Source organism: Scyliorhinus torazame, chromosome 17 (assembly GCF_047496885.1).
Source record: "Scyliorhinus torazame isolate Kashiwa2021f chromosome 17, sScyTor2.1, whole genome shotgun sequence".
Taxonomy (NCBI): domain Eukaryota; kingdom Metazoa; phylum Chordata; class Chondrichthyes; order Carcharhiniformes; family Scyliorhinidae; genus Scyliorhinus; species Scyliorhinus torazame.
Genome location: NC_092723.1, coordinates 114036687 through 114054919, shown reverse-complemented (window position 1 = coordinate 114054919; position 18233 = coordinate 114036687). Strand labels below are relative to the sequence as shown.

Genomic DNA, 18233 nt, shown 5'->3' with positions numbered 1-18233 from the left:
GGGTTTGTTAAAGTGGTAAAGGAAAGCCCAAGTGAAGCGAAGGAGGTGCAAAAGATTGTACAGCCTGATCAAGAGGTGATTGATAAGAAGGTGCCAGATCTCTTTAAAGAATTTACTTGTGTGGGTAAAGTGTACTCATGTGTATCAAAAGGAGCAGGTACAAAAAGTCACAATTTTAAGAGATACGGGAGCTGGTCAATCTTCAATGGTAAGAGATGAGGAGTTATGTAGTTTGGAAAGAATGTTGCCATAAAAGGTGGTAATATGTGGAATTCAGGGTGAGAGGAGTAGTGTTCAATTATATAAGATAAGATTGGAAAGTCCAGTGAAGAGTGGTGAAGTGGTCGTAGGAGTAATAGAGAAACTATCTTGTCCGGGAATACAGTTTATCTTGGGTAATGATATAGCTGGATCACAGGTGGGAGTGATGCCTACTGTGGTTGATAAGCCATTGGAAAATCAGACAACTGAAGTATTGAAGGACGAATATCCTGGGATTTTTCCGGATTGTGTAGTAACAAGGTCGCAAAGTCACAGGTTAAGACAAGAGGAGAAATCAAAGAGTGAAGATGAAGTTGAAGTGCCATTATCAGAAACGATTTTGGATCAGATGGTTGAAAAAGAACAAGAATAGGTGTAGGATGAGGAGGATACTTTTAGTTCAGGAAAATTGGCGGAGTTACAACAGAAAGATGTAGAAATAAAACGGATGTATCAGAAAGCATATACTGAAGAGGAATCTGAGTGTATACCAGAGTGTTATTACCATAAAAGTGAAGTCTTGATGAGAAAATGGAGACCTTTACATATGCAGGCGGATGAAAAGTGGGCAGAAGTTCATCAAGTAGTATTGCTGGTAGGGTATAGAAAGGAGGTGTTGTGAGTTGCACATGAGGTACCAGAGGGAGGTCATTTGGGAATAAGGAAAACTCAAGATAAAATCCAAAAACATTTTTATTGGACTGGACTACATAAAGATGTAGTTAAATTCTGTTGATCATGTCACACATGTCAAGTGATAGGGAAACCTCAAGCAGTGATAAAACCAGCACCCTTAATACCCATTCCAGTATTTGAGGAACCTTTTATAAGTGTCCTAATTGATTGCGTGGGACCGTTTCCTAAAACGAAAAGTGGGAATCAATATCTTTTGACGATAATGGATGTGTCTACTAGGTTTCCAGAGGCCATTCCAGTACCTAATATTATGGCTAAAAAGATTGTGGAGGAGTTACTTAAATTCTTTACTAGATATGGACTACCCACAGAAATACAATTGGATCAAGAATTAAATTTTACCTCAAGGTTATTCAAAGAAGTTATGGCTAGCTTAGGAATAAAACAATTTAAATCAACTGCGTACCATCCAGAATCGCAGGGAGCGTCAGAAAGGTGGCATCAGACATTAAAGACAATGTTGAGGGCTTATTGTCAAGATTATCCAGAGGATTGGGATAAAGGAATTCCATTCGTACTGTTTGCAATTAGGGATGCACCTAATGTGTCAACCAAAATCAGTCCTTTTGAACTAATTTTTGGTCATGAGGTAAGAGGACCATTTAAATTGATTGAGGAAAAATTGGTGAGTGAGAAATCAGAAATTACATTATTGGATTACGTGTCAAATTTTAGGGAACGATTAAATAGAGCAGGTGAATTGGCTGGACAACATTTAAAAGTTGTACAAAATGGGGTGAAACGGGTAGCGGACAAGAAATCCAAAGTTCGTAGTTCTGCCAGTGGAGACAGAGTTTTAGTGTTGTTACAGTGGTAGGTGAACCTTTAAAAGCAAGGTTTTGTGGACCTTATCAGATTGAAAGGAAATTTAGTGAGGTGAATTGTGTGGTAAAAACGCCAGATAGAAGGAAGATTCTCCGAGTGTGTCATGTCAATATGCTTACAAGGTACTTTGAAATGGAAGGAGAGTAAAAGGAGGTTTTAATGATTCTAACTCAAAGTGACGAACCAAATCCAGATGACTGTGAATTTGACATACCTCAAATTAAATTGGAAAATGAGGATGTTCTTAAAAATAGAGATAAATTGTTGAGTTACCTTCCAGAGGAAAAACGGACTGACCTGAAAGAGTTATTGCTTTCACGTGGGCAAGTTTGTACAGATAAATTGGGAAGTACTAAAATGGCTAGACATGATGTCGATGTGGGAAATGCTGTTCCAATCAAACAACATCCATATAGACTTAACCCTTTAAAATTGGCACAGGTTAACAAAGAGATTGAGAATATGCTTAAAAATGGCATAATTGAAGTGGGTTGCAGCCAATGGAGCTCACCCATAGTGATGGTAACTAAACCAGACGGTACCCAACGGTTGTGTGTGGACTATAGAAAGGTTAATGCAGTTACAAGAACGGACTCTTATCCTATCTCACGTTTGGAGGATTGCATTGAGAAAGTGGGAGACTCGGCTTTTATTTCCAAACTGGATTTACTTAAAGATTACTGGAAGGTACCTTTATCCAAAAGTGAGTTCTCCCAGTGAGCCAGAGAAGACATAGCCAGAGTGAGACAGCAAAGAGTGAGTTTGGGATATTGATTCTAGGTGGAGTTTGGGAATTTGAATCTTGGTGGGAATTCGAAGCTGGGTGGGGAGGAGGTGCTTTTTATCCCTGGTAGATGACTGGTAAGTAGTTTTTCTTTTCATTGTCTAATTTATTTATTTTTTCTTTCGTTTTTTGGAATTGTAGTTGTATAAGTTAACCTAAGGTTTAAGACATGGCAGGAGATCTCAGACCCATGTCATGCTCCTCATGTGCGATGTGGGAGCTCAGGGACACGTCCACTGTCCCTGGCTCCTTCACGTGCAAGAAGTGTGTCCAGTTGCAGCTCCTGTTAGACCGCTTGACGGCTCTGGAGCTTCAGATGGACTCACTTTGGAGCATCTGTGATGCTGAGGATGTCGTGGATAGCACGAGTTGGTCACACCGCAGGTGAAAGGTTCTGAGGGAGATAGAAAATGGGTGACCAAAAGACAGAGCAAGAGTAGGAAGGCAGTGCCGGTGTCCCCTGTGGTCATCTCCCTGCAAAACAGATATACCGCTTTGGATACTGTTGGGGGAGATGGCTCACCAGGGGAAGGCAGCATCAGCCAGGTTCATGGCACCAGGGCTGGCTCTTCTATGCAGCTGGGCAGGAAGAAGAATGGCAGGGCTATAGTGATAGTGGACTCAATCGTAAGGGAAATAGACAGGCGGTTCTGTGGACGCAATCGAGACTCCAGGATGGTATGTTGCCTCCCTGGTGCAAGGGTCAAGGATGTCTCGGAGCAGCTGCAGGACATCCTGGGGGGGCAGGGTGAACAGCCAGCTGTCGTGGTGCACATAGGCACCAATGATATAGGTAAAAAACGGGACGAGGTCCTACAAGCTGAATTCAGGGAGTTAGGAGTTAAATTAAAAAGTAGGACCTCAAAGGTAGTAATCTCAGGATTGCTACCAGTGCCACGAGCTAGTCAGAGTAGGACTGTCAGGATAGATAGGATGTATGCGTGGCTCGAGAGATGGTGCAAGACGGAGGGATTCAAATTCCTGGGGCATTGGAACCAGTTCTGGGGGAGGTGGGACCAGGACAAACTGGATGGTCTGCACCAGGGCAGGACTGGAACCGATGTCCTGGGGGGGTGTTTTCTAGAGCTGTTGGGGAGGGTTTAAACTAATGTGGCAGGGGGATGGGAACCGATGCAGGAAGTTGGAAGGTAGTAAAACAGGGACAGAAACAAAAGGCAGTAAGGGGGAAAGTGTAAGGCAGAGGAGCCATAGTCAAAAATCAAAAAGGGCGACAGTACAAGGTACAGTGACTGAAGGGAGCTCAGTGAATAGGACCAGTAATACTAAAAGGAATAAAACGGGAAGTAAAAACATTAATGGTAAGCGACGCGGAAGGTTGTTACATGAAGATATGGGTTCAACGACAAGGAAAATTAGGAGAAAAGTTAAGAGGAAATATAACTTGGGAGAGGTACTGATTGAGGTGTTAAGAATCAAAACAGAGATAAAAAAGCCAACATAAGAGTACTTTACCTGAATACTCGTAGTATTCGGAATAAGGTAAATGAGTTGATGCCGCAAATTATCATGAATGACTATGATTTAGTGATTTAGTGGCCATTACTGAAACATGGTTAAAGGATGGTCACGACTGGGAGTTAAATATCCAAGGGTATCAAACTATTCGGAAGGACAGAGTGGATGGTAAGGGAGGTGGTGTCGTTCTGTTATTTAAGGATGACATCCAGGCAATAGTAAGGGATGTCATCGGTGCTATGGAGCAAAAGGTTGAATCTATTTGGGTGGAAATCAGGAATAATAAGGCGAAAAAGTCACTGATAGGAGGAGTCTATAGGCCACCAAATAGTGACATTATGGTGGGGCAGGCAATAAACAAAGAAATAACGGATGCATGTAGAAATGGTACAGCATTTATCATGGGGGATTTTAATCTACATGTCGATTGGTTTAACCAGGTCGGTTAATGCAGCCTTGAGGACGAGTTTATAGAATGTATCCGCGATCGTTTCCTGGAACAGTATGTAATGGAACCTACGAGGGAACAAGCGGTCCTAGATCAGATCCTGTGTAATGAGACAGGATTAATTCATGATCTCACAGTTAGGGATCCTCTCGGAAGGAGCAATCACAATATGGTGGAATTTAAAAATACAGATGGAGGGTGAGAAGGTAAAATCAAACACTAGTGTTTTGTGCTTAAACAAAGGAGATTACAATGGGATGAGAGAAGAACTAGCTAAGGTGGACTGGGAGCAAAGACTTTATGGTGAAACAATTGAGGAACAGTGAAGAACCTTCCAAGCGATTTTTCACAGTGCTCAGCAAAGGTTTATACCAACAAAAAGGAAGGACGGTAGGAAGAGGGAAAATCGACCATGGATATCCAAGAAAATAAGGGAGAGTATCAAATTGAAGGAAAAAGCATATAAAGTGGCAAAGATTAGTGGGAGACTAGAAGACTGGGAAATCTTTAGGGGGCAACAGAAAGCTACTAAAAAAGCTATAAAGAAGAGTAAGATAGATTATGAGAGTAAACTTGCTCAGAATATAAAAACATATAGTAAAAGTTTCTACAAATATATAAAACAAAAAAGAGTGGTGAGGTAAATATTGGTCCTTTAGAGGATGAGAAGGGAGATTTAATAATGGGAGATGAGGAAATGGCTGAGGAACTGAACAGGTTTTTTGGGTCGGTCTTCACAGTGGAAGACACAAATAACATGCCAGTGACTGATAGAAATGAGGCTATGACAGGTGAGGACCTTGAGAGGATTGTTATCACTAAGGAGGTAATGATGGGGAAGCTAATGGGGCTAAAGGTAGACAAGTCTCCTGGCCCTGATGGAATGCATCCCAGAGTGCTAAAAGAGATGGCTAGGGAAATTGCAAATGCACTAGTGATAATTTACCAAAATTCACTAGACTCTGGGGTGGTCCCAGCAGATTGGAAATTAGCAAACGTGACACCACTGTTTAAAAAAGGATGTAAGCAGAAAGCGGGTAATTATAGGCCAGTAAGCTTAACTTCGGTAGTAGGGAAGATGCTGGAATCTATCATCAAGGAAGAAATAGCGAGGCATCTGGATGGAAATTGTCCCATTGGGCAGACGCAGCATGGGTTCATGAAGGGCAGGTCGTGCCTAAATAATTTAGTGGAAAGTTTTGAGGACATTACCAGTGCGGTAGATAATGGGGAGCCAATGGATGTGGTATATCTGGATTTCCAGAAAGCCTTTGACAAGGTGCCACACAAAAGGTTGCTGCATAAGATAAATATGCATGGCATTAAGGGTAAAGTAATAGCATGGATAGAGAATTGGTTAATTAATAGAAAGCAAAGAGTGGGGATTAATGGGTGTTTCTCTTGTTGGCAATCAGTAGCTAGTGGTGTCCCTCAGGGATCAGTGTTGGGCCCACAATTGTTCACAATTTACATAGATGATTTGGAGTTGGGGACCAAGGGCAATGTGTCCAAGTTTGCAGACGACACTAAGATGAGTGGTAAAGCAAAAAGTGCAGAGGATACTGGAAGTCTGCAGAGGGATTTGGATAGGCTAAGTGAATGGGCTAGGGTCTGGCAGATGGAAGACAATGTTGACAAATGTGAGGTTATCCATTTTGGTAGGAATAACAGCAAAAGGGATTATTATTTAAATGATAAAATATTAACACATGCTGTTGTGCAGAGACCTGGGTGTGCTAGTGCATGAGTCGCAAAACGTTGGTTTACAGGTGCAACAGGTTATTAAAAAGGCGAATGGAATGTTGTCCTTCATTGCTAGAGGGATGGAGTTTAAGACTAGGGCGGTTAAGCTGCAATTGTATAAGGTGTTAGTGAGGCAACACCTGGAGTATTGTGTTCAGTTTTGTCTCCTTACTTGAGAAAGGGCATAGTGGCACTGGAGGATGTGCAGAGGAGATTCACTAGGTTAATCCTAGAGCTGAAGGGGTTGGATTACAAGGAGAGGTTGAGTAGACTGGGACTGTACTTGTTGGAATTTAGAAGGATGAGGGGGGGGATCTTATAGAAACATATAAAATTATGAAGGGAATAGATCGGATAGATGCGGGCAGGTTGTTTCCACTGGCGGGTGAAAGCAGATCTAGGGGGCATAGCCTCAAAATAAGGGGAAGTAGATTTAGGACTGAGTTTAGGAGGATCTTCTTCACCCAAAGGATTGTGAATCTATGGAATTCCTTGCCCAGTGAAGCAGTAGAGGCTCCTTCATTAAATGTTTTTAAGATAAAGATAGGTAGTTTTTTTGACAAATAAAGGGATTAAGGGTTATGGTGTTCGGCTGGAAAGTGGAGCTGAGTCCACAAAAGATCAGCCATGACCTCATTGAGTGGCGGAGCAGACTCGAGGGGCCAGATGGCCTCCTCCTGCTCCTAGTTTTTATTTTCTTATGTTGTTATGAAAGGGCGAAGGCGATTTCAGCTTTTGTGACTCCAGATGGTATATACCAATTCAAAGTTATGCCGTTTGGCATGAAAAACGCCCCAGCCACATTTTAATTGCTCCACCGCTGGTTTCACGGTCTTCATATGCCTAAGCCCTAAGATGCAGAATTCTCTGACCAAACCTCTGTGCCTCTTTTATCTGTTTAAGAAGCTCCTTAAAATCCACATTGACCAACCATTTGGTCACGTGCCCTAAAACATCGTTATGTAGCTCAGTAATAAATTTTGTTCGATAATGTTCCTGTGAGGTGCCTTGGGGAGTTGACATATATTAAAGATGCTGTATAAATGCAAGTTGTTATGAACTGCTGTCCCAGTAATACTGAAAAACTATATTGAAGGGCAAATTTGCAAGGTTGGTGGAGCCTTGCAGGTAGCCAGCATGGAGTGGGCTAAGCATGCGCCCACTACCTGCGATTTACTGAGCACTGGAAATCATTTCAGCCCAAAGACAACATTCCAATTTATCTGCCTGGTGGTAACCTTGGGATGGGCCTGGAGTCTCCAGGAATTGAAGATCAATCTCCAGGAAACTGCCGTGTGCAACCCTCGAGAAAAATCTTCGGGACAGTAAATATATATATTTTTTGTCATTTTCTTTCTCTTTCCCAGTTAGAAAAATATTGAAAATGCGGGGGAAGATGGGCGGTGGGGGGAGGATGGGCGGTGGGGGGAGGATGGGCGGTCGGGGGAGGATGGGCGGTGGGGGGGAGGATGTGCCGTTGGGGGAGGATGGACGGTGGGGGGAGGATGGGGGTGGGGGGAGAATGGGCGGTCGGGGGAGGATGGGCGGTGGGGGGAGGATGGGCGGTGGGGGGAGGATGAGCGGTGGGGGGAGGATGGGCGGTGGGGGGAGGATGGGCGGTGGGGGGAGAATGGGCGGTCGGGAGAGGATGGGCGGTGGGGGGGAGGATGGGCCGTGGGGGGAGGATGGATGGTGGGGGGAGGATGGATGGTGGGGGGAGGATGGGCGGTCGGGGGAGGATGGGCGGTGGGGGGAGGATGGGCCGTGGGGGGAGGATGGATGGTGGGGGGAGGATGGATGGTGGGGGGAGGATGGATGGTGGGGGGAGGATGGGCGGTCGGGAGAGGATGGGCGGTGGGGGGGGAGGATGGGCCGTGGGGGGAGGATGGATGGTGGGGGGAGGATGGATGGTGGGGGGAGGATGGGCGGTCGGGGGAGGATGGGCGGTGGGGGTAGGATGGGCCGTGGGGGGAGGATGGGCGGTGGGGGGAGGATGGGCGGTGGCGAGAGGATGGGCCGTGGGGGGAGGGGGGCTTGGGGGAACGAAAGCTGTTCGGCTGTCGGTCAAACATCATCTAATTGGGTAATGAGTCTTTTTGCTTTCCAGTTGGCCTAGGAAGGCCTACATCACAAGGATGGAGATGTTGGCCGACTAATGGCTGGAGTCATTTGTGTGATTAAACCTCCGTGAAAATATTTAATCACAGTTGGCAACCCTACCCTGGGTTCTTGCCACGGCAGGAAACATTTTGCCCAGGATTGGGCGGCCCCTGGTTAAGTCTCTGGTTGCTTCAGATGTTCAAATGCTCCTTATAGTCAGTGATATCCGCAGCTCAGCTCCAGAGTGGCGAACTGGAATAAGGCCCTCTCTGGCAGACCACAGAGTGGCGAACTGGAATACGGCCCTCTCTGGCAGACCAGAGTGGTGAACTGGAATAGGGCCCTCTCTGGCAGACTACAGAGTGGCGAACTGGAATAGGACCCTCTCTGGCAGACCACAGAGTGGCGAACTGGAATAGGGCCCTCTCTGGCAGACCACAGAGTGGCAAACTGGAATAGGACCCTCTCTGGCAGACCAGAGTGGCGAACTGGAATAGGGCCCTCTCTGGCAGACCACAGAGTGGCGAACTGCAATAGGACCCTCTCTGGCAGACCACAGAGTGGCGAACTGGAATACGGCCCTCTCTGGCAGACTACAGAGTGGCGAACTGGAATAGGACCCTCTCTGGCAGACCAGAGTGGTGAACTGGAATAGGGCCCTCTCTGGCAGACCACAGAGTGGCGAACTGGAATAGGACCCTCTCTGGCAGACTACAGAGTGGCGAACTGGAATAGGGCCCTCTCTGGCAGACCACAGAGTGGCGAACTGGAATAGGACCCTCTCTGGCAGACCAGAGTGGTGAACTGGAATAGGGCCCTCTCTGGCAGACCACAGAGTGGCAACTGGAATAGGGCCCACTCTGGCAGACCACAGAGTGGCGAACTGGAATGCCCTCTCTGGTAGACCACAGTCTTGAAAGTCGGTTTTGTGCAAATTACAACAGACATATTTATGATTATGCTTTCCTCCTGTGGATGTAAGGGGTGACTTTCATCAGAAATGACTCCTCTTGACTCGCTTTCCCCTTTAAGAGCGCAGTGGCATGCTTATGAATTGGAGTGTTAGGAATTGGCTAGTTTCAGACAAGTAGAACAGGGTAAAAGACTTGCACAAAATAACAGTCAATAAATTGATCAGTCCTACCAGCTAAAAACAGTACAATTGACCAGGAAGCCAATTAAGTTATTGCTAATGACACCCATAGAGATCACCATGGCAATGACAAGAGTTGCCGACGGCAAATACAATGCTCTCATTTCACTGATTCCCCAGAGAAAGTGAAACTGTTGCTGCTTACCTGCCAGCTCTCTCTGTTCTGGGCTGACTTTGCCCGCTGCTAAGATCATTGGCACGCTGCCAAAATAGCCGTTTGAAATCCCCATTAGCAGAGAGAAAACACAAGGCCAGGCAGGATGATTGAAAGTAGGCCGGTCACTTGGGAGCACACACAGGAGGAAGAGTGGGATAAAGATAACCCGGGTGCAGGACCAGATGAGGAGATGAATTCCCTTCCAGTCATATGGTAAAGCCGCAAGTATCTATGACACCAAAAAAACACAGAGGTATCGAGTAATGAGCAAATTGCACTTTCATACCCCGAAGCAGAGAAAAGTTATTTTAGTTGTGAATCCTGCTAAGGGGCACAGCTCCGGTACTGACTATCCAAGGCCTTGTGTTGGATCTATTGGCCCGAATTTTTCGCAAAGCCAGAGGGCTCCGAACCTTAGTCAAAATGGCGCTGGAAGTCCTGCCCCCTCAAACCTAGCACTCACCATTTTCGTCGGTTGTACTTTGCACATCCATGGTTCTTGGAGGAGGCTGTACATGCAGAAGTATAGCCACCTTCAAACAGATGCAACTTTCATCACTGGAATGTCCCAACCACAGCTCATGAGCTTTAGACATTTGAAGAAAAGGTATCATGCTGCCAGAGTTATTTGGAGAGATTTAGATTCTCGTTTTGGAGAGGTAAGGAGCACCTTTGAGATTATTAAGAGTAGCCATGAATGTGTGTAAAAGTGGATGGGCTCAGTGGAATTATTGACCTACCAAATCATTTAAATACCCAAGCCTTTTAAATTTTTGAAAAAGAAAATACAGTCTGCTGTGGCTTCATGCAATTTCACCATCTATCTGTTGACACAGCCCAGGGATGTTATTATATGATTAGGGCTGCGTGACTCAATCCACAACCAATCATTATGACAGTAGGGGCCTTCCATTTCACAGTTTATTTTAAACAGTGAGGTCTGCACTTAGAATGTTATGGATGGGATTCTCCGACCCCCCCACCGGGCCGGAGAATCCCATGGAGGGCGGCGCGAATCCCGACACCGGCTGCCATATTCTCCAACGCCGTATTTTGGGCGGGGGCAGGATTCACGCCATGCCAGTCGGGGGCCGTTGGCAGAGGCCCCCCCGGCAATTCTCTAGGCCCCGATGGGCCGAGCGGCCGTCCATTTTTGCCCAATCCCGCCGGCGTGGGTTACGCATGGTTCCACACGGCGGAACCTGGCAGGTAAGTCGGCGGGGGCGGTCCTCGGGGGATGCAGGGGGATCCAATCCCGGGGGGGGCCCTCCACGGTGGCCTGGCCCGCGATCGGGGCCCACTGATCTGCGGGCGGGCCTGTTCCGTGGGGACACTTCTTCCTTCCGCGCCGGCCCCTGTAGGGCTCCGCCATGGCTGGCGCTTAGAAGAGAATCCCCCGCGCATGCGCCAAAATACGACGACCGGTCTGCGCATACGTGGAACCACGCCGGCGGTTTCGCGCATGCGCGAGATCACGCCAGTCCTTCGGCGCATGCGCGAACTCGCGCCGTCCATTCGGCGCCGACTGGAACGGTGCCAACTCCTCCGCCGTCCACCTAGCCCCCCGAGACTGGTGAGAATTCTTCACTTTGGGGGCCCGTTGACGCCGGCGCCAGTTTCCCCGCCGACGTGGGACATAGTCCCCGGAAGGGAGAATTCTGCTGTATGTATCTCACCATGGCTCATTAGGTCTGCCCATGGTGGATCCGGGGTGGGTTGGCATGAAGGGCAGATGGGAAAATGGTGGAGGGTGAGGAGTACAGGCTGGTATGAGTTGGCACTAAGTTGGCACGGGGCTATAAAGGACCACAGGTGTTGCGTAGTGGGACTTAGGTTGGCGTGGAGAGTATGAGGGACTGGTTGGCTGGCATGAGATGGCATGGACGGGGCATGGTAATGAATAAGGGGGTGAGGGCTGGAGGGCTCCTTTTTGTTTCCTTGTTATTTATTATAAACTCCCAGAATACTAAAGTGGACCTTTTAATCAGTCCACCTCGGTATCCGTTGGCTACCTGTGCTCTGTTTCCAGGCACCCTGGGCTTAACCCCCCACCCTTAACACCCGCTTTCCAGAATGAAAACCCGGGGCACAAACCCAAGGGTATATTGCAGACTGTGCAGTCCTAATTCTGGAGTGAACATTCAATTCACTTAATCTCTTGCAATCTCACTCACAGTCCAGAAGTACATTCAATGAGTATGTGCACTACATGGCGATCAGATGGGCCCCTTGTTCATTTATACGTTAGGATTGTCAACTCTTGTTGAAAGTATTTTTGGCGGTTTCATCACATGACCTCCTGCCTCCAACTGTCCTGGCCCCACATTCCTACAATTGGCCGCTCAACATGTCACAGAGGTGTTCAAAGAAAATTAAAAACAAAAAACACTACTCTTCTTAATGCCCCTCTGAGTTTTCTCCTGGATGGTTGGCGGTCCCACCTTAAACCACGACTGCCAAGTGACTGTGGTGAATGTTTGTTCGATATAATTGCAATCTTTTCGTTGCTTTCTGCTACTCAGAAACCAACATGGTTCAGGAAGATGGTTCACCACCACCACCTTCTCAAAGGCAACTGCAGATGGACAATAAATGCTGGCCTTACCAAAGATGCCCACATCCCAGGATGAATCAAACAAAAACATTTTGGGTGGGATTCTCCAGTCCCCCAGATCCTTGTTTCTCGGTGGCACGCCATTCACTGGCCGTGGGATTCTCTCTTCCCGCCGTTTGTCAATGGGAAACCCATGGGCGGGGGTGCACTGCTAGCGGGAACAGAAAATCCCAATGGCAAGAGAATTCCGGTTTTGACTTTGCAACATTGAGCATTAGGAGAAGATTGGACGATTCTCCGCGCGGGATGGGCCGAGTGGCCACCAAGAAAGCCAGAGTTCATGTGTGGTCTTACCTGGCGGTACCTCGGTGTCCATCCTGCGGGCGGCGGCCTGGTGGGGGGCGGAGATCCGACCCCGATGGGGGGCCTCCACCGTGGCCTGGCCAACGATCGGGGCCTACCGATTGACGGGCCGGCCTCTCCTGGTGGGGGCCTCTTTTACTCCGCGCCGGCCCCTGTAGCCCTACACCATGTGGCGTTGGGGCCGGCGCGGAGAAGGAAGCTACCGCGCATGCAGTGCGCATGCGCAGACCTGCGGCGCACGTTTGACGCCGGTATCGGCAGCTCGAGCGGCGTGAGTCACTCCACTGCCGTGCCGGCCCCCTGTAGGGCAGAGGATCGCTACACTTAGCAGTCCGATAATGCCGCCGTTAAACGCTCCGGTTTTTACGACGGCACCAACACTCTGCTGTCAGAAGGGAAAATCCCACCCCCTGTGTTTGACCTCAAACTAATTCAGGAAGAACAGGTGTGAGAGGAGTTAATGAAGACAGCAGAATAAGTTAAAAAAAAGTTGTGGCCAAGTCCGTGTAACGATACAATATTTGGCATGGCCAGGGAGGTGAATGGGTCGGAGTTGAAGTGTGTCCTGGTTCTGTCAGATCTTTGTCTCATTTGGTGCATGTGGTGTTTCAGTCACATGACACACAGATGTTAAGAAGGAGGGGATAATGGGAGCTGACACAACTCCTTGCAACTTTGCAATTCCCTGTTTGTCCCAATATCCTGCATGAAAGAGGCACACGAGCAATGCTAAGGCCTCACTCTGGCAGAGGTGGGACTCACACATTTGATCGGTGTAATAAAGGTGGACATTTTGGAAACAGGACACACTTACAACAAATATCAAAAATCTACCATTGGCTTCACTGGCACTATTGAATTTCAACTCTGCCACTCAGTGATAGACCGGGACTGACAATGTTAATAGTTCATAATAATTATTTATTATGCCCTCCTGCATTACCATGGAATCATCGAATGTTTAAACGCATTGGTCCTTCATGAACATGCGAACCTGGTCACAGCGTGGCTCAGTTGGTAATGAACCTACCTCTAACTAAATTGGTTGCAGGTTCGCTCCAGGACTTGGGTACAGAACCTAAGCTGACACCCCAATGCAGGGCTGACTGTTGAAGCTGCCATTCACTGCTGGAGGCCTCTCTACCCTGACTCCATAATTAGCAATAAGAATCTCATCTACTTAAATCCTAGATTAGGTTAATGTCACCAAATGCTGCTCTCTTCTGCACACACAGGTTATCTGTAGGAAGCAACAACGAACATTGACAGGGATATCCTCCAGCACAGCTCCAGAGAAGCGGGGAGAGAGGGAGGAAGGAAGAACTCACATTTATGGAGCACTTTACCATGTCCTCAAGAATAATACACAACCAATGGGTGATTGTTTTGAAGTCAAATCACTTTTCTTTTCTAGGCAAAATAAATAGAACTATTTATTTTTAGTTTAAAGTACCCAACTCTTTTTTTTCCAGACAATTTAGGTGGTCAATCCACCTACCCTGCACATCTTTTTCGGTTGTGGGGGTGAGACCCATGCAGACAAGGGGAGAATGTGCAATCTCCACAGCCCCATGCCGAAATCGCGTTTGGCAGAGAATCGACTTTCCCGACGGAATCGGGCCCGGTGCCACTCCGACGAATCTCCGGGCCCTGAATCCGCACGTCCGCGAATTACGCTGCGCGGCTGGGGGCCATTGCCAGAGGCCCGCCCAGCGAACCTCCACTCCCGACAGGCCGAGTTCCCGACGGTGTGGAACTAACGTGGTCTGGCCGGTCGGGACCCTCGCGCGGCGGCTGCGGACTCAGTCAGTGGCCACCCTGGTGGGGGGGGGGATCGGGCACCGGGGGAGGGGGGGGCTTCATGGGCGGCTGGGGGAGAGATCGTGCCGGCCCGATGCAAGGGAGCACGGCAGATTGGGGGCGCCTAGTTTCTCTGTCTTGGTCCGTGGTCCGAGTTCGCCATGGTGCTCGGCGTGGCCTCTGGAGGCCACCGCAGTGCACATGCGAGGACCCGGATCCAGAAGTGCGGGGGCCCATATCCGCAGCCAAAGCTGCGTGAAGCTCCCCGGGTCCCTTACCCTGAAGGTAAGTGAATCAACTTTTATTTTTTTGCAAGAAACTGGGGAGTGCAACGCCAGCGTTTTCACGCCGGAGTGGGGACATAACCCCATTTTGGGAGAATCCAGCCCAGTGACTCAGGGCAAGCAATTTGAGAAAAGGGAGCAAAGCTTCGGTAGCAAATGTGACAGCATCTGAATGTTTGCATAATGACAGTGGCTGAAATCGAGGAGAGCGTATTGTGCTAATGTGTGATTAAGGATATTATTAGTAGTTAGGAAGCAGCATTCTTGACCTGTCGAAACTGGAAGACTTTCATTTATTTAGCACTTATCGTGACCTCAGGAAGTCACAAAGCTCTTTGCACAGAACTACTTTGCAAGTGTAATCACAAGTGTGTGGGGTGCACGGCAGCCAATTCACTCACGGAAAGCTCCTACCAATAGACTTATTGGCCAGAATTCTCCATCTGTTCATGGCAGCGGGATTCTGTGGTCCCACTGCTGTGAATGGGAAGATTTGGCTGAGCGCCAAATTCTCTGACCTCGCTCGTAGTGGTCGTGGGGCAGACTCGCCCGACCATGAAAACGGTCACATAAATGTTTTTTATTTTAAAAAAAGTACAGTATCGTTATCATTGACAAAACTAATGTGGAAAGACAGTGATAAGAGTTCAAAGCTTTTACCTTTCCCACAAAATCAGACAGGTTAAAAATGGCCATGATTAGAATCGGCAGCCACTCCCCCAAAGTGCAGTTCCGAATTTCAGACTCCAGTCCAGGAAACAGGCAGAGTGTGATGAAGTAGGTTAGAGCGATGGAAAGCATGTATGGCCAAATAACCCGGGCCACGATGTATCGGTGCAGCATGATGTCTACAAGAGAACAAATGACTTGTAAATCAAACAAAAAAAAACCCTTTAAGAAATGTATTATTACAACAGAAAATATTTTGGTGCATTTAAAATGATCCTTTAAGAACTGATTTGGAACCAGGGTTAAATTCCAAAATGCTCTGATCTGAACTAGTACCAATTCATTCAGAAAAATCTAGATTGGACATTTTCAAACCATCAAAAGTTGGAAGCGTCCATCTCTTTGCTTAAGTGGCATGATTGGTGCATGTTACAACATTGAACCCATTTTAGTTACAAGCATATCAGTTCTTGTTGTTCTAGAAGTTTTTACCTCCATCAGTGCATCAACTGGGAGTGTCGGCTCTCACATTGTCTCAGTGGGTGGGTGTTTATGGTACAGATCAGGAAGATCCCATGCCTGAACCCCGGTAAGTACTGATTAAGCCAACATTGGATTTCGTACAAGAATCCCAACAATTTACAACATGTAAGACTGCGAAGGAAGAAGACTAAACCACAGGACTCATGACTCTGACCAATAGGTTTCTTTTATGCTCAAACAAACTTTAATTTAAACACAGAATCAATCGCATTAGCAACACAGTAACAGCTTTCCAATTAACAGTTCAAACTGTTCTTAAATCAAAGGGATTTTTAAAACTCATTATCTACACCTGCCACAGTATATTCCAATTAAGCAACCCAGTACAGATCAAATGCCACTTATAAATAAAGTTTATTCAAATTTTCACAAAATATCAAAAACAAAATACAGAAAGAAAAGAACCCCCCCCCCCACCCATATACATAAGTAATAAATTAACAGCCTTCATCAGCACAAAGGCAAAAATACACGCCCACTCAAGAAAAACGACCCCCCCCGAGCCCTCTCCCCCCCTTCCCAACTCCCCCCCCCCCCCGGGTTGCTGCCGCTGCTGACCATCTTCTAATGTTCTGCCAGGAAGTCTAGGAACGGTTGCCACCGCCTGAAGAACCCTTGTACCGAACCCCTTCAGGCGAATTTCACCCTCTCCAACTTAATAAACCCGCCATATCGCTGATCCAGGATTCCACGCTTGGGGGCCTCGCATCCTTCCACTGAAGAAGAATCCTTCGCCGGGCTACCAGGGACGCAAAGGCCAAAATACCGGCCTCTTTCGCCTCCTGCAACCCCAAACATTGCGAGCCCCCAGCCCGGCTTGACCCTGGAACCTACCACCCTCAACACCGTCCTCGCTACACCCTTCCAAACGTCCGCCAGCGCTGGGCAGGCCCAGAACATGTGGGTGTGATTTGCTGGGCTCCCTGAGCACCTAACACACCTGTCCTCACCCCCAAAGAACTGGTTTATCCTTGCCCCGGTCATGTGAGCCTTATGCAGCACCTTAAATTGTATGAGGCTGAGCCTCGCACACGAGGGGGAAGAGTTCACCCTCTCCAGGGCATCTGCCCATGTCCCCTCGTCAGTCTCCTCACCCAACTCCTCCTCCCACTTACCCTTTAGCTCCTCCACCGAGGCCTCCTCCTCCTCCTGCATCACCTGATGCGTTTCCGAGATCCTTCCCTCTCCAACCCACACCCCCAACAGCACCCTGTCCTGGACCCTGCGTGGCGGCAACAGTGGGAACTCCACTACCTGCCGCCGAACAAACACCCTTACCTGCATATATCCGAAGGTGTTCCCCGGGAGGAGCCCAAACTTTTCCTCCACCTCACCAGGCTCGCGAACTTCCCGTCCACAAACAGGTCCCCCATCCTTCTAATACCTACCCTGTGCCAGCTCAGAAACCCTCCATCCATCCGCCCCGGGACAAACCGGTGGTTCCCCCGAATCGGGGACCACACCGAGGCCCTCACCTCCCCCCTGTGACGTCTCCATTGCCCCCAGATTTTGAGGGTAGCCGCCACCACCGGGCTCGTGGTGTACCGCGTTGGAGGAAGCGGCAGCGGCGCCGTCACCAGTGCCTCCAGGCTCGTGCCCACACAGGACGCCATCTCCAGCCTCTTCCATGCCGCCTCATCCCCCTCCATCACTCACTTACGCAACATTGCCACGTTGGCGGGCCAATAATACCCACAGAGGTTAATACCCGCCAACCCCCCCCCATCCCTGCACCGCTCCAGGAACACCCTTCTCACCCTCGAGGTCTTCTGCGCCCACACAAACCCCATAACGCTCCTGTTAACCCACCTGAAGAAGGCCCTAGGGATCAGGATGGGGAGGCATTGAAACAGGAACAAAAACCTCGGGAGCACCGTCATTTTAACTGACTGCACTCTACCCGCCAGGGAGAGTGGCAGCACGTCCCACCTCTTAAACTCCTCCACCATCTGCTCCACCAGCCTCGTGAAGTTAAGCTCATGCAGGGCCCCCCAGCTCCTAGCCACCTGGACCCCCAGGTACCTGAAACTCCTCTCCGCCCTTTTTAGCGGGAGCTCACCAATCCCCCTCTCCTGGTCCCCCGGGTGCACTACGAACAACTCGCTCTTCCCCATATTAAGCTTGTACCCGGAGAAATCTCCAAACTCCCTAAGGATCCTCATCACCTCCGGTATTCCCCCCACCGGGTCCGCCACATATAGCAGCAAATCATCCGCATAGAGCGACACCCGATGCTCCTCCCCACCCCGCACCAGCCCCCTCCAGTTCCTCGACTCCCTCAACGCCATGGCCAGGGGTTCAATCTCCAATGCAAAGAGTAGGGGGGACAGGGGACACCCCTGCCTCGTCCCCCGGTGTAGCCGGAAATACTCTGACC

At 48.5% G+C, this 18233-nt stretch overlaps 1 protein-coding gene across 6 annotated transcripts in view; it reads right to left on the bottom strand.

Moving 5' to 3' along the window:
• slc29a4a (solute carrier family 29 member 4a) overlaps positions 1-18233 on the bottom strand; it is a 310533-nt gene that overhangs the window by 14972 nt on the left and 277328 nt on the right. For all 6 annotated transcript variants that reach the window (XM_072480912.1, XM_072480914.1, XM_072480909.1 and 3 more), the window contains 2 exons: positions 15305-15492; positions 9632-9872 (listed from right to left, as the gene is read on the bottom strand). In XM_072480912.1, coding sequence (XP_072337013.1) covers positions 9632-9872; positions 15305-15492 — 429 coding nt within the window. The remainder of the gene's footprint in view (positions 1-9631; positions 9873-15304; positions 15493-18233) is intronic.